A 14,231-nucleotide genomic window follows, 5' to 3' on the forward strand; every position below is an offset into this window, starting at 1 on the left:
CAACATCCCGGTGGCAAGCAAGTTAGTAATGTCTATCTCATCTACCCCTCTTACCCCTCCTATCATCCTGCTGGCGTATCACGAGGACATCCAGCAGATGCATCTAGATAGTCGGTAGAACGTCCGATCAGCCTATCTGCGGAGATGTGCTCGGGAGCAGAAGGCGAGGCTGTATCGATGGCTCAATACGTAAGATTTACTCCATCTGGAGGCGATACGTGGAGGATATCTGACTATCAGCCATACCCCGCAGATAGATACTGTGTGCCACCGGGAGGTCAACCGAGACGGTCACCGAGGGGTATCTGGCTTCTATACCTACTTATTTGATCGCGGTCACAGCGATAGTAACCCATCATCATAACTATACTTGACACACAGACTGAAGCATAATGGTCATTTTATCCGCTGGGAAACCGGCCATCCCTCGAGTCGTCGCGTTCACACAAACCCGCGGCATCTCAACCCTCAACACGAAGCCGAATAACCTGCAAAGAGGTCGCTCCAGCTCAACCTCTTCTACAGTCTTTCCTGAGATCAAGAGCACACAAGAGACTGCGGCAAAGGCCCCTCTTCCACCCCTCTCGGCCCTCCCCACCACCGTCCTCCTCCGATCCCTCCTCGTCGCCACCATCTCCTCAAAGCCCTACCTCCTCCTGCCCTCCCTCTCAGCACTCTCATTCCTCTGCAAACCCCGTAAGGGTCCCCTCTTGAACGTCGACCGCAACCCAATCCTCCACGCAATCCTCAAATCAACCTTCTACAAGCAATTCTGCGCCGGCGAAACCCACAATGAAGTCCGAAACACCATCCAACAGCTCAACAACATGGGCTTCCAGGGAACAATCATGACATACGCAAAGGAGACCGTCTTTGACCACAAGACAAACACCCAAGTAGGGCTCGGCATTGCCGACAGCACAGAGGGCGCGACGGGTGAACTCTTCTGTCAACAGATCGAGGCATGGCGGACGGGGACGATGGAGACTGTCGAGTTGCTCGGGGAGAATGATTACCTTGCTATGAAGTATGCGCTCGCCTTCCTCACCTATACCAAAGACTAATAAAAGGAAACCAGACTAACCGGCGCCGGTCCCACCGTAACAACCGCCTTCACAAACAACACCCCCCCACCACCGCAAATGCTCTCCGCGCTGCACGAAATCTGCACCCGCTGCAAAGAGCGCGGCGTGCGCATCCTCGTCGACGCAGAGTCCCACCACTTCCTCGCCGGCATGCTCAGCCTGACTCTCGACCTGATGCGGCAGTTCAACACGGACGGCTACGCGTCGGTCTACATGACATACCAAGCCTATCTAAAGAGTACACCAGCGACGCTCGCAAAGCATCTCGCTGCGGCATCAGAGGATGGATTCACACTTGGGTTGAAACTCGTCCGTGGGGCGTACATTGCCTCCGATGAACGGAGTCTGATTCATGATACGAAAGCGGATACAGACAATGCATACAACTCTATCGCGCAGGGGGCATTGAAGCAGGAACTCGGTGGTTTCGGTATTGGCTCCGAGAAGGCATTCCCTTCTGTGAATCTGTTTCTGGCGAGCCATAACCGCGAGTCGGTCCTGTCTGCTCACACTCTGCATCAGCAACGGCTGAAGGATGGGTTGCCGACTGTTCCCGTGGGATTCGCGCAGTTACATGGCATGTCAGACGAAGTGTCCTTTAGCTTGCTTTCTATGAAGGGGAAGGGTGTGGAGAAGAGTGATCCGAAGGTTTACAAGTGTTCGACTTGGGGTGGGCTGGGCGAGTGCTTGGCTTATTTGTTGCGGCGGGCGATTGAGAATCGCGATGCGGTGGGGAGGACGGGAGATGAGTTTAAGGCGTTAAAGGGGGAGGTTGGGAGGAGGGTGAGGGGGGTTTTCTTTGGGTAGTGGTATCTAGATATGAGTTATGATTATGGTTATGAATGAGAAATTGGTTATGCAGAGGCTGGTGAAGTTGTTAGGGCTGGCTGGGCTCTATCGGAAGCGAAGCCGGTCTAGCGGTTAGGGTGCCGACTCGGCCAAGTATTACTATTGCGTCTTGATAGGTCAAGGATTATATAGACGAATCCAGAAGTCAGAAAGAATGGCAATCTATTACTGTTGCTTGCGGCTAGCACACATCCTTTCCTACTCGAAATACCAGCCCCATGCACGGCTCAACTTTCCATCCTGGTAGTCCAGCGTCTGTTCGAATTAGAGATACGACAACAAAGCAGTAGCTAGATAATCAAGTGGTCACTTACGAACTCCTCAATAAACTCCTCCACCAGCGCAACCTCATCCCTAAACCACCGCTGCTGTACTTCCGTCCTCTCTCCAGTCTCCGGCAACGTCTGCGCCTGGTCAAAATCAATCCAGACCACCCTCTCCTGCCCATCTACGACAGAAACAGCCATATTGCGAGGCCATGAGTCTCCGTGATAGACGTTCGCCTGATGCATGTCGGCTAGAATCTGGCGGACTTTAGTTAGGCGATGGGGTGTGTAGGTGGAGAGATCAATCTGCTGGAGGTTAGGGATGTATTCGAGGAGGATAGCGTTTGCTGGTAGTTCGTCGTCATGGAACATTTCCAGAAACGTGAAATCGATTGGTTGAATGTCCCGAAAGGTTCCGTAGAAGTCCGGAATGGCGCCTCGCTCGCACAGCCCTTTGGATTTCAGACGGCTGTATGCGGCTGACTCGGCGATGAACATGTTGACTTCCATGCCTGGGGAGGAGTGCTCGGATGGGGTTTGACCGTGGTACTTTGCTTGTCAGTGAACATTTCGCAATATGGATGGAGGAAGACAGACCACCTTGAGCACGCACAGTCTGTCTCGATAACGGACTTTGAAAAGAACCTTGTACTCCCCTTCCTTCAGCTTCTCGAGGGGCTCGACCTCGGATAGCTCCAGATCAGCCACCATATCGACTAAGTGATTGATTCCTGATATGATGGGGGTTTAGCGCGATGAGAGGAGTTGAAGATGGGACGATTTGCTGTTTTGCCTTCTGTGCCGCCTTAGGTATGCCTTTAGGTTTACGGAAGATTTTTGACAATACCCCACCTACAAGGGTTCAGAAGATTAAACTGGCAAGATTCATTGGAGAACAGAATAACTGATGGATACTCTCTAACAACCAAAACATCCCATCATTCCACCCCCCCAAGAGCAATAAACTTCCGCATGTCGCTGCGCGGCACATACTCCCCCCGATCAGTCGTAACACTAACATCCTCCCACCTCTCCAGTAACTCAACCTCCTGCCTCCTTCTCGCATTCGCATAATCCAAACTATCCGACCCTAATACAACCCTAACCGCCCACTTCCTCCCAACTGCAACACCCTCCCCCTTGACAATATCAACCATCACCGAAGCGCACTTTGCAGGATCCCCAGGCATGAGATCCATTGGATCTATAGAAAACATGCTCACAAGTTCACCAAGCAGTGGCTCGTACGCATCAATCGTAGCAGATTCTTCTGGCTGAGGAGTGTCGTTGCGCGGTTGCATGAGATGCGTAGGATACCCGCCTAGGTCGAAAGCGACGGCTCGAAGCCCTAGCGGAGAGATTTCTTTGTGAAGGCTCTCGGCGAAGGTGCTGAGTGCGGCTTTGGTCATCGAATAGTGCGACATGAAGGGGAGTGCCATCCAGCCTGAGCTGGAGGACGTGAAGGTGATAGTGCCATGTCCTTGGGCGCGGAAGAACGGTAAGATGGCCTGGGTGACGTGCATTTGTCCGAAGAGGTTGACTTGGAACATGTTGGCGATGTACGTGTCACTGTTAAGAGGAGGACTATTAGTACCCTGGTGCTCGGGCCTAAAATGGATAGATTTGAGCTATACTCACTCAGCCTGTTCAACGCTGTTAATCGCAGACATTCCGGCGTTGTTCACCAAGACATCAATATGTCCGAAGATGTTCCATGCTTTCTCAATTTGAGTTTTTATCGCTGATTTGCCTGCGGCGATGTCGAGCTCCAGAAGAGCGATGCTGTCGGATTTGAGATGCCCGATTCGTTCTTCGACTCTCCTTCCTGAAGCAATGACTTTGTCACCGCGAGCAGCAATGCAGTCTATGAGGGCTGCGCCAATCCCCGACGTTGAGCCGGTGATGAGCCAGACAGTTGGGGCCATGTCGGTAGGTAGTTGATTTGAGTGAATAGAATGCTTTAGTAGCTATGGATGTGTGATGAGTGTTCTGATAGTTGCAAAATGGCAGAGAATTGTCGGCCTATTTATCTGTTTGGCGACGAGTATACTCCCACTGTTCGTCCGCGCATCGACGGGATTGGTCCGGGCCATCCCAGTGAGGGAATCCGTATCACATGCAGGATACGGGGTTGGCTGAGTTCGTCCGCGGACGAAGGACCTCAGCTCCGACTCATCCGTCAAGTCTGCCTTTGCCATTACACATCGTCCGATACGACCTTTCCCGATGCCACAGGGAAACTCGGTGAAAAGGATGCGAAAGGGGACACGAAGCTGCGTTGAGTGTATGGCTGATGCCCCTTACTGCGCTCGGGCCTACTAATAGCCTTTCCATCAGGTCGACGCCGGAAGATACGTTGTATATACCCTCCTGACGGCCGGGCGTGTTTCTCCTGTACGGCACGGGGGAGTCGATGTATCCAACAGGGCTCTGGGGCGACCGGTAGAGATATAATCCCTAGAAGTATTGGGGTCAACAGCCCAGATAACCGTGCACACGCCAACCGCTCACAAGGCCCAAGTACAAGGCATGAAGTACCTTCGTCGGACATACTCGCCTCAAATAGCACAAATGACGAGTCGCCTCTTTTCACTGTAATTGTAAATGCCGAGGTACGTACAGTAATCTGGGAATCAACATGCGAATGTAATCTGACAGTATGAAGTTGGAAGATATCTCGAGCCCTAGAGCAGGCAGCCCCTCTATGGCACAAAACGGAGGACCTCGCAGCACACACGCTCCTCCCCTCATCGTTCAATCCGAACGAGAGAGCTCGGCAGCTCAAACACAGGCAACACCTTCGAAGGCCGCCTCGCTATGCTCAAGACTCCGTGCGGCCCTTCCAAGCTATGACATGTTACTGTCTACTCTATCACAAGGTGGCTCTTGGTGGAGCAGCTACCGCCAAAAGGCATATACCATATCTCAAGCACCACCTGAGACCATAGAGGCCTTTGCAAAACGGGTATACACTAGTCAAAATCCAGCCGAACTTGGGTCCCTGGCGCTGGCATTTGCTCGCAGTTCCGACAGCCACTATTCTCTCTATACGTTTGTAGATGAGTTGATTTTATCCGACTTTACAATGCTTGCTACGATCGAGGGGATACAATGCTTGATATTGCTTGCAAAGTTGTATACAGACACTGGGTATCCTAAGAAGGCCTGGCTTGCATGGAGGAAGGGCGTAACAGCGGTTCAGTTCATGGTATGTGCTATTGCCGCTGTATCTAGTAGAATAGGGAATTAACGCATTTAATAGGGCCTATGCAAGGAAAAGAACCCGGCAATACAACTCCAACTATGGTCGTCTGTATATCACGGCGACCGTTTCTGCAGTCTCCTCCTGGGCCTCCCTTATGGCCTTCATGATATCCACTGTGCTCCGATCATCGAAGTAGCAAAGCAAACACTGTCCCTTGCAGCGCAGTTTGTACTTCAATGTGCTGTTATCTCAGGGAGGATAATCGACAGGAATCTCAACCCAGCAAAGTTATCTTTCGCCAAAGCAATAGAAATGGACGAGGAGTTAGAGGCCCTTGCATCGCCGTTACCAGACTCCTGGTGGGCGCTTCCAGCATACCTACCAGAGCATGCAGCAGAGACTGAGATGGACACTCTCAGAGAGCGCTTGTTGCAGCAGTTCTACTTCTATTGGGTCAGAGTATACCTTCACCTACCGTTTCTAACAAAATCCGACACCACGTCTCCCAATGCTACTAGTAGGACAATCTGCATCGAAGCTGCACGGCAAGTCCTTCGACGTTATCGACTCCTCCGCGGGAGAAACTCGACTGCAAAGTGCCTTTTCAAATGCAAGACGACGGACTTTGCGTGCTTCACCGTTGCCATTGTCTTGCTTATCGGTCTTTTTCACTCTGACGCAGCAGTGTCGAACCCGAGGGTTAACGAGGATGACCTTGCACTGATTGCCGCGGTCGATAGTATCTTGCATACAGAGGAGTGTGAGAAGAACTGTGCTCTTGCAGCTCAATGTCGAAAGACCCTTCGAGTTCTGTCGGAGACAGCAGGCGAGACCCGCGAGGTCGTGATACCGTATTTCGGGGTCGTGGTCAGAAGGCCACCCCACAGGCCCTCAATACCGAGACCATCGCAGCCTACAGACTTCGAGCTTGATCAAGGACCTGATATTCCGGGAGTGGACGGCTTGTGGACCATGGATGCATACTCGCTTGAATATTTCAACGAACATGCTCTGGATTCAAGATTTGGTTTGGCAGATCTAGCTTCTTTCCAGGATGATATAGGCCCATTGTGGGAATCTACTGCAGCTGCTCTTGATTTGGGGTGGGATATTCTAGACTTCAATGCAGACTGGGGAGGTGATATAGATATACCCTGAGTGTTGTCCTTGTCTCAACACCCATATCGGAAGAAGATTTGTCATGTATTCTGGCTTGTCTACTGTGGATTAGATGTCAGAACTGATCATCTGGATCTATAGAGTACAGGTGTGTCCAATTCTTCCCCAACTCCATTAAAGCCCCTGCCAGTGGCCGACTGTTGAAGCCATCAGGCACCGCCATGACCTCCTGGTCAATCGGACCCGTGCAGGAGATGACGTACGCGTAATCAGCGAAGAACTGTTTGCGCGCCAACGAGAATGTGCGGAATCCCGGGATAGATGGAGGTGTTTCAACCCCGTTCTCGTCTGCACTGTTAATAGATTTGAGGGCCGCCCTCAGTGCAGTCGTCACGTTGTGGAAGAGAGTGGTGAATCCGCCGTGGTAGTTGATGATGATGGCCAGCTCAACCCATTTCAAGCAGCGGCCGGAAAGGAGGAAGTCCGTGAGCTGATTGCAGAGGATTGATGCTTGGGCCTGGCTGTCGTTGTCTAGGTTCTCGGGGAGTGACTGTAGGTAGAATGCACCCCAGAGCGCGTAGGCCATTTCGAAGTAGATCCCGATGGAGTTGTAGGACTCTTTAGGATCGTTGCGGAGACGTTCAAGCAGGTGATTGAGATCCTCGCTTTGCTCGAAATACCAAACCGCCGTCTTTGCGCGGTATAATGCTTTGAGAAGCTGTGGCTTGAGTACCGCTGGCACAGTCTGAGTGAGAGCAGTACCAGAGGCGATGCGGCGGATGAATTGTGTCGCCGTGTGGTGATTCAGACTGATCTTCATGTTCGGTTTGGGGCTGCTGCTAGCTTGTCCGCGTACTGCCTTGAGCGTGACCAAGGGCGCGCAGAGTCTCTGGGCGAGTGTGATGGAGTCAAATACTTCGTCGCCTGAGTTTGCCGCCTGGAAGACGACATCTAGGATTTCTCGATCGAGTGTCCGTCTCCCGACCCTGACAAAATCTTTCATGTCTACCCAGATGAATAGGTATTGAGCTAGATAGAGCTCAGTAGGAGTTAGAGACTTCCCTATGGTAGTAAAGATTGTCTGGTAGAGCTCAACGAGGCCGGAGGGTATATCTTTGAGTTGTCGAGCCACGGAGGCAGGGCTGGGCAGACGTTCAATCTCATCTAGTATCAGTCGTGCATATAGCCAGGAGCCGTCTGCAGCAGCAGACACCCCTCCGAGAACGTCCTTACCCAGTGTGGTGGTTTGCAAATGCTGAATCTGTGAAACCCTTTCCCGGACATAGGCGACAACAGGCTGTCGTACATGGGCGGGGAGAATGGTCAGAGCATGTAGTGGTGCCAGCTGTAGATTGATGCTCTTTCTTTGGTACTGCTGAAAGAACTCCACCAACTCTGGCTCTTGCCGACTGGCCAGCAGAAGCCTGAACGGGCGTTTGGAATCATTCAAAATCAAAATGATCGTGGAGGCAAGCAGGAAGCCATCCTCGCACTCATCAAGACCATCAATAACAAAGTATGCAGGCTTGTCTGTTTTAGGGCTGGTGGCTAAAGTGTAGATGAAGGCCTCTCGCAAAGTTGCAAGCGACTCAACTTCTTTCTGGCCACTTTGTACTCGGAGCTCCTCCAGCTGCAGAACCGCCTGAGAACTGTCTTCTACGACAAGTACTTGTGAGAGGAGCGTACGAATGGCGTGGTGAGGTCGGCTGCCGCCATCGCCACTGGTGTCCTTGCAGAAGAAGTAGAAGACACGAGAGTTGCCCTCTTCCATGAGCCGGCGAATAAGAAATGACGTGAGCGTAGACTTTCCTATGCCTGGAGCTCCCCCTATTCCGAGGATTTGTGATTCGCTGTTCGAAGCCAGAAAGGATGCTACTGGCCGTTTCTGGAGCACCCAGTCGCAGCTGCCCTCCATGTAGTCTTTCTGGTGACGGTACAAGTCGTCTTTCGAGCTGGCAGGAGACAGCCACTCTTGTACTCGGAATCGCATGTCGCCCACCCCTACTTTCGTGAGCACGTGTAGTTCAAATCTCGAGGAAAGAAACTGACCATCTCCCACCTGTCCACCATGAACTACGCTTGGATTGTGAGGTGCTCCGACTGAAATCACATCCATCAACTCCTTTGCATAGGCAGCCGCGGTCGCTGCAGCATAGCCTTGCCAAACATCATTTTTGTGAGAGTCGGCATAATCACTGATGCCTCTGATGATCAGGCATGGGAAGCTATCAACAAGGCCGGCTGCTTCCATTTCAAAGCAGAGAACCCCCAGCTCCCGCTGTAACTTATCTCTCAACCCACCATGTTTGACAACTTGATCGCCGGAGGCAACTAGACCGTAATGAATATATGGCTGCCGTGAAGCGTCATGGTGTCGATTTGACCGAGGTATGATTTGTTCGACATCACAAAGTAAGCATGTCGGCTGGTTCTGTGGATGATCATATTCCGACCGGAAGAGTCGGTCGGTCTCAATTGGCGGACGTCCATATTGGAAGCTCATAACAGGATAGGACGTCATCATATGCTGGATAGTCGTTTGAATGCGATGTCCCTCCATGAAGTGCTTTGCTTGCAGGTTGCTCAAAGCCGTAAGCAGGACCTCCGGTGGTTTGTTCAGCATCCCTGTACGCTGGAACTGACCCTGCTGCACGGTCTTGCCAAAGTCATACTGAATGACGCCTCCCAAGAGCCCCTTGGGACTTCCCACAACCACATCACCAAGTCGGATATCATGTTCGTCACTCGGAGCACCCCCTCCGATACCGATCATCAAGCCGAACCTGATGCGCCTGAAGGTGGATAGCATTTGATTCACGACCCTGGCAGCGGAGACAGTGCCTGTGACACCGTATGGTAGACATGTAATGACAAGATTGTGCTTTCCAACGCGGCCAAGCAGATAGTTGTTGGTGTCCCGAGAGTCCTCGTCTAGCGGCAAAGCGTCATGTCGCTCGTCGAGCATTGCGCTGACCGCAGCCAGTTCCAAAGGCAAAGCACATATCCAAGCTGCCGTGTAGTCGTCCCGCTGCCACGGGGCCATTGATCAGGATTTACACGGAGATTCCCCGTGGATACAAGCTGTGGGCGAGGTGATTTGCAGTTGTAAGATTGACCCCGCACTAGTTCTAGGTGCACCTGGGCTAAAATCCTTTCCTACTACCGTAAGCTAACTAGTTACTGCACCTGCTTGCAACAAGTCAATCATTCGCGATGCAAAACAAGTCCCCTCCGCCGATCAACAACCCTCAACTTCACCCCCTGATTGGAAGCCGCCCGCCCCATACAAGCGAGAGTAGGGAAATTCCCCCCCCCCTCCTCCTCCTCCTCCCCGTGCCCGACTTCCAATCCATGACACAAAACCGGTAAAACCGACGACCCCCAAAAAGCCATCCGCTGCCTCTGATTCACCATCACCGTCAGGAGCAAGAAACTACCACTACCGACAACCAAACACCCCGGCAAAACAAGCCAACCCCAAACGACAGACACATAAGCCTCAGGCCAGGAAACAGTGCCCTCCCGCGTGACATTGCTCGCTAGGAGCGCTGCCTGGGTAAATGCCACCCCGATCCGATGCATGGCGTGCTCAAGGCCAATGTTGAAGACCCGACGCGCGTAGGGCAAGGGTGGTGATGATGATGATGATGACGCAGATGACGAGCCAAGCCAGGTATCTGGGCCTGCGGGGCGCCATGATGATGTGTTGGTTGCTGAAACGGTGTGCTGGCGCTGTTCGTCGAAGGCTGTGAGGAAGGCATAGTCTGCGATGGGACAGAAAGAGAAGCTGCTTTCGTCGGTCCAGATGCCGGGTGTGGATTCCAGGAGTGTGTAAGGTTGGTTGTGGCGGTTAGGTTTCCAGCAGAGCTCGCTGCTGCTGCTGCTGCTGCTGCTACTACTGTTGCCTGGGTTGGTTGCTGGTGCGGAGGGATTGAGGAAGGTGGTGCCGTAGTCTGGAGGCGAGGGGTTGAAGGTTGAGTCTCCGTGGCGGGTGGTCATGGTGTAGATTCTTGAACAGAGAGTCAAGATGCATTGTGTGACATGGTGGATTTGAAGGGCGTCTCGGAGGTTGAAGATGTTGGATCCATCGCGTACAGGGCCGCTGTTTGCCAGCAGGATGTCGGCAAAGGCAGTAACGAGCAGCGGACTGGGAACACCAAAGAAGGTCGCCGTTGATGTATGCTCGTGGCCCACCGGTTGGTACACCGGTGTCCAGAGAGCCTGGTGGGTGAAGGTCAAGGCCAACAGACTGTCTCCGTGGTTGATCTGGAGATCAACACTATTGTTGTATCCCCGTCCACCTGGAAGGTCAAGCATACAGTAGGTACTCTCGTTTCTCGATGTGCGCATGTCGAACTCGTTTTTATCGCATTCTAGCGTTGTCGACAAAGTGATGTCTTCGCAGTGGCTGCACATCTCCACCGACTCGAACGGCAACCATGTACAATGGCCCGAGGGACATGTAGGCTGCACAAGCATATCATCGTACCACAAAGCTATGTAAATGAGGGTCTCCTCGCTCGGCGCTATGAGATCGCTGAGCAGAGAGACTTCCTGCTTTGCCTTTGCGCGGGATGAGCTGGACGGCTCGGGTGTGTGCCGGACGGAATATGTCAAAAGCTGTTGCATAAATGGATCGAAGGCCAGGGCGAGAAGGACAACAACAGCTCCAAGAGATACCAAAGATCGACCCTGATGTTGCAGCAGGATAGAGGCCGACCCCCACGGCCCCCGGCTGGCATTGTCAAAATACTCCATATCCTTCAACTTCCTGCTTCGTTTCCCGCTGTGGAACCAGATCCACTTGAGCTGTCCGATGCATTCACCAACCACGAAGATCAGGGAAGCCTTGCAGCCCGTGGCTAGAAGGGACATAAGCGCGTTTAAAGTCACCCCGAACGCGAACTTTGGCGAAGGCTTGTTACGGGAGAACATCAGCAGAACGACGATCGCGATAAAGCAGGTTGTGCTAAATGCCATGGCGGAGATCACATTTGCCCAGACTCTCAGTATGTCGGAGATACCGCTTGGAGAACTGGTCTCCGGCTGTTGCGGAGGCGCGGGGGTATGTGCTTCTCCTTCTTCGTTGTGCAGCATGGTTGTGAAAGTATAACCATGCCTACAACTGCATTTGCCTTGCCACTGTGAGAACAATTAGTATAAGCGGACTATAGGTTAGGTCTTAAATCAAGGAGCCAGGCAAGGCTGGCAAAGGTGTGGGGAGGGCTGCAACTAAAAATAGGGATGGGAGAATGGCAGTTACACTGCATCTTACGGGGCAAACTAAAATCATCAGGGTGTTTAGGTTCACTTCAAGGCCCGGTCCATCAAGCCAAAGGCTTATTTGTGTCCGACTACCTAACCGCCAGTGCCCCTGCTACTGTGGTGATCCATCTTGGAGAAGACCAGAGTCCCCAAGCATCGACAGTGTACAGCTGTTATCATGAAAGTGCCAATCTTACTTCGAAATATTGACATGGTTGGCAATGTATTAGTTCCTTGTTTTCTCTACCGGGGCCAGAGACTGGAGTAATGTAGCTGCAAAGAGTAAGATGGTCATATTATTGATCGAGCAGTGCCCAGTGGTAATCCATCTGTGCTGGTTGTTGAAACCAGCCTTACCATGACTTCACGTACTGGTCAGCTGTAGGAAAGCAAAAAGAAATGATGTAAAAAAAAATGAAAAGAAAAGAAACATGAAAGCCCGAGGGCATTGCGAACAGATGTCGAGTTCGATGAGCCTCATGACTGAGTCTCGGACAAATGAAGTCGCACCGCACCTCCAGCATTTGCAAGGATTTCACCGTCATCTTTGACAGACGTCTGAAACGTCTCCTTCAGTACGGAGGAGCGATGCTCATCTCTAGCGACAAACGTCACCCCATTCGGATCAAAGGTTGATAAAATACCCAATGTTGTCTGCACATTCTCATCAACCGGCAGCTTGTCTCCCTTCGACTTGAAATCGAACGCCCACAGCAGTCGCGCAAAAGCGATGAACATCGAGTTCATGCCTAGTTGCTCGCCCGGGCACACTCGTCGTCCGTATCCGAAGACTGGGGGCGTCGGCATATCCGGATTCTCGACCCAGCGTTCTGGTCGGAATTGTTCCGGGTTACGGTATGTCGTAGGGTCTATGTTGAGAGCCCACTGATTGACAATGATGAGAGCATCGGCAGGAATCCGGTAGCCCTTGTACTCGCCTTCCTCGAGACCGGCGTAAGGGAGCGAGAGCGAAAAGGCGGATTTCCATCGCATCATTTCCCAGATAAAGCCGCGTAGCAGGGGGAGACTGTCTTGGTCGCTGAGGAGAGGGATTCGGTCTGGCCCAATGACTTCGTCGACCTGTGCTCTGACCCTCTGTGTAGCGGCGGGATTCATCAGGGCTGTCGCGACGAAGATCTTGATGAGCATGGCAGTCGATATGGACACGCCAATCTCCAGTTCTGCGACGATAAACAAAACCTCCTCCTCGGACATTCCCTGCGGTCGATTATCAAATACTAGCCTCGCCCAATTCCAATTAGGGCTGCTGAGCCCGCGCTTGATGCGGCGCGCCCACAGTTTCGTAAAGTGCTGCCGGAACTCATTGCCAGCTTTCTTCCAGGGGTTGATTGACTCTGGAAGCAGGTTGAGCAGAGGAAATAGCTCGACAATGATATTCGACGCCGACACGGTGCTCATGATGTTCGCGAACAATGCTTGAATGTCCCGAGCCTCGTCCACACTGCCGCCACGCCCTGTGCCCATTCGCTCGCCGTAAATGAGCGTTGTCGCGACGCCGAATGAATAACTCGTGATGTTTTTGTCGTTGTCGCTGCCTTCTGCCAGGCCGAGTATAAGCCGCAGGCTTTCCCGCTCCTGCAGAGGTGCGTACCCCTTGCACGCTTGGGCGGAGAGCATCGCTCTAACAAGTCGATGGACATCGCGTCGCTTCTGAGAAATGGGTATCAGAACAGGTAGCGCGTTTCTCGTCATGCAGTCTCCAACCAAGACGAGCTTTGGCGGAGAGCAGTAGGTTTTCCCTTTTTTGACGAGGATATCGGTCACAGCCTGTTGGCTACCGAGCACGATGACTGTGCGGAGGCCGACTTTGACTGTGATTATATCTCCAAATTGTTTGTGCCATTCCTGGTACTTGACCCATGGCTGCTCAATGTTGCGGTGCTGGTGCAGGTTTCCGATTAGAGGTAGAGGTACTGGCCCCGGGGGTAGTGGCTTTCTGGTCCTAAACCTGCTTGCGAGCTCGTAAGCGAGGTAAAGCACGGCAAATAGAACGGCTAGTTTAAGCATGGTGAGGAATTCAAAGACCAGATAGGAGTGAGTGTTTTTTTTTTCGCTCAAATCGCGCTTTGCAAGGGAGGAAGTTCAGCAGAAATAAACTGGCTGGGCTGACCTAAGCAAGAACTAGGGGTACTGATGACGCAGTAAACGACAGCTGCTGTAGCATATGCAAGCTGTGCTTCGCGATAAGGCGCTCGCATTAGATAGGGCAGCAGATTGGGTCAGTGCTCAAAAGCAAAGAGCCCGATGGTAAATCTTTGGTGGAGCTGAACGAGGCATGCCCGAGCAATACGACCCCCTCCCCGACTGGACACTAGCCTACCAGCGAGCACGATCATAACAGGGGCCCTAGACCGACTCTGCGAGTGGGATGGGATTATGCCTGCACCAGGCAATAATACAGAAGAACTTTCATGGTGTGAC

At 52.4% G+C, this 14,231-nt stretch overlaps 7 protein-coding genes across 7 annotated transcripts; 2 read left to right on the plus strand and 5 right to left on the minus strand.

Moving 5' to 3' along the window:
* Window positions 1–392: 392 nt before the first annotated feature.
* BJY04DRAFT_218910 (proline dehydrogenase family protein) lies at window positions 393–1,892 on the plus strand (the record flags this gene model as incomplete). Its single annotated transcript, XM_073716419.1, has 2 exons — window positions 393–1,027; window positions 1,079–1,892. The coding sequence occupies 2 exons, from the start codon at window positions 393–395 to the stop codon at window positions 1,890–1,892; spliced, it is 1,449 nt and encodes a 482-aa protein (XP_073570567.1).
* A 240-nt stretch (window positions 1,893–2,132) lies between these two features.
* Window positions 2,133–2,911, minus strand: BJY04DRAFT_218911 (uncharacterized protein; the record flags this gene model as incomplete). Its single annotated transcript, XM_073716420.1, has 3 exons — window positions 2,133–2,189; window positions 2,249–2,749; window positions 2,798–2,911. The coding sequence occupies 3 exons, from the start codon at window positions 2,909–2,911 to the stop codon at window positions 2,133–2,135; spliced, it is 672 nt and encodes a 223-aa protein (XP_073570568.1).
* A 113-nt stretch (window positions 2,912–3,024) lies between these two features.
* Window positions 3,025–4,260, minus strand: BJY04DRAFT_228150 (SDR family oxidoreductase; the record flags this gene model as incomplete). Its single annotated transcript, XM_073718775.1, has 3 exons — window positions 3,839–4,260; window positions 3,194–3,769; window positions 3,025–3,052 (listed from the first exon to the last, which is right to left on the minus strand). The coding sequence occupies exons 1-3, from the start codon at window positions 4,123–4,125 to the stop codon at window positions 3,025–3,027; spliced, it is 891 nt and encodes a 296-aa protein (XP_073570569.1). The 5' UTR covers window positions 4,126–4,260.
* Window positions 4,261–4,904: 644 nt separating this feature from the next.
* On the plus strand, window positions 4,905–6,563 carry BJY04DRAFT_218913 (fungal specific transcription factor domain-containing protein; the record flags this gene model as incomplete). Its single annotated transcript, XM_073716421.1, has 2 exons — window positions 4,905–5,408; window positions 5,463–6,563. 2 exons carry the CDS (start codon window positions 4,905–4,907, stop codon window positions 6,561–6,563), a joined length of 1,605 nt encoding a protein of 534 aa, XP_073570570.1.
* A 76-nt stretch (window positions 6,564–6,639) lies between these two features.
* Window positions 6,640–9,489, minus strand: BJY04DRAFT_218914 (uncharacterized protein; the record flags this gene model as incomplete). The annotated part of the gene is made up of 2 exons (XM_073716422.1): window positions 6,640–8,525; window positions 8,574–9,489. The coding sequence occupies 2 exons, from the start codon at window positions 9,487–9,489 to the stop codon at window positions 6,640–6,642; spliced, it is 2,802 nt and encodes a 933-aa protein (XP_073570571.1).
* Window positions 9,490–9,728: 239 nt separating this feature from the next.
* Window positions 9,729–11,621, minus strand: BJY04DRAFT_218915 (DUF3176 domain-containing protein; the record flags this gene model as incomplete). The annotated part of the gene is made up of 1 exon (XM_073716423.1): window positions 9,729–11,621. One exon carries the CDS (start codon window positions 11,619–11,621, stop codon window positions 9,729–9,731), a length of 1,893 nt encoding a protein of 630 aa, XP_073570572.1.
* Window positions 11,622–12,266: 645 nt separating this feature from the next.
* Window positions 12,267–13,817, minus strand: BJY04DRAFT_218916 (cytochrome P450; the record flags this gene model as incomplete). The annotated part of the gene is made up of 1 exon (XM_073716424.1): window positions 12,267–13,817. The coding sequence occupies one exon, from the start codon at window positions 13,815–13,817 to the stop codon at window positions 12,267–12,269; it is 1,551 nt and encodes a 516-aa protein (XP_073570573.1).
* Window positions 13,818–14,231: the final 414 nt, after the last annotated feature.

Source organism: Aspergillus karnatakaensis (assembly GCF_047715665.1).
Source record: "Aspergillus karnatakaensis strain CBS 102800 unplaced genomic scaffold BJY04scaffold_28, whole genome shotgun sequence".
In the NCBI taxonomy this organism is placed as follows: Eukaryota; Fungi; Ascomycota; class Eurotiomycetes; order Eurotiales; family Aspergillaceae; genus Aspergillus; species Aspergillus karnatakaensis.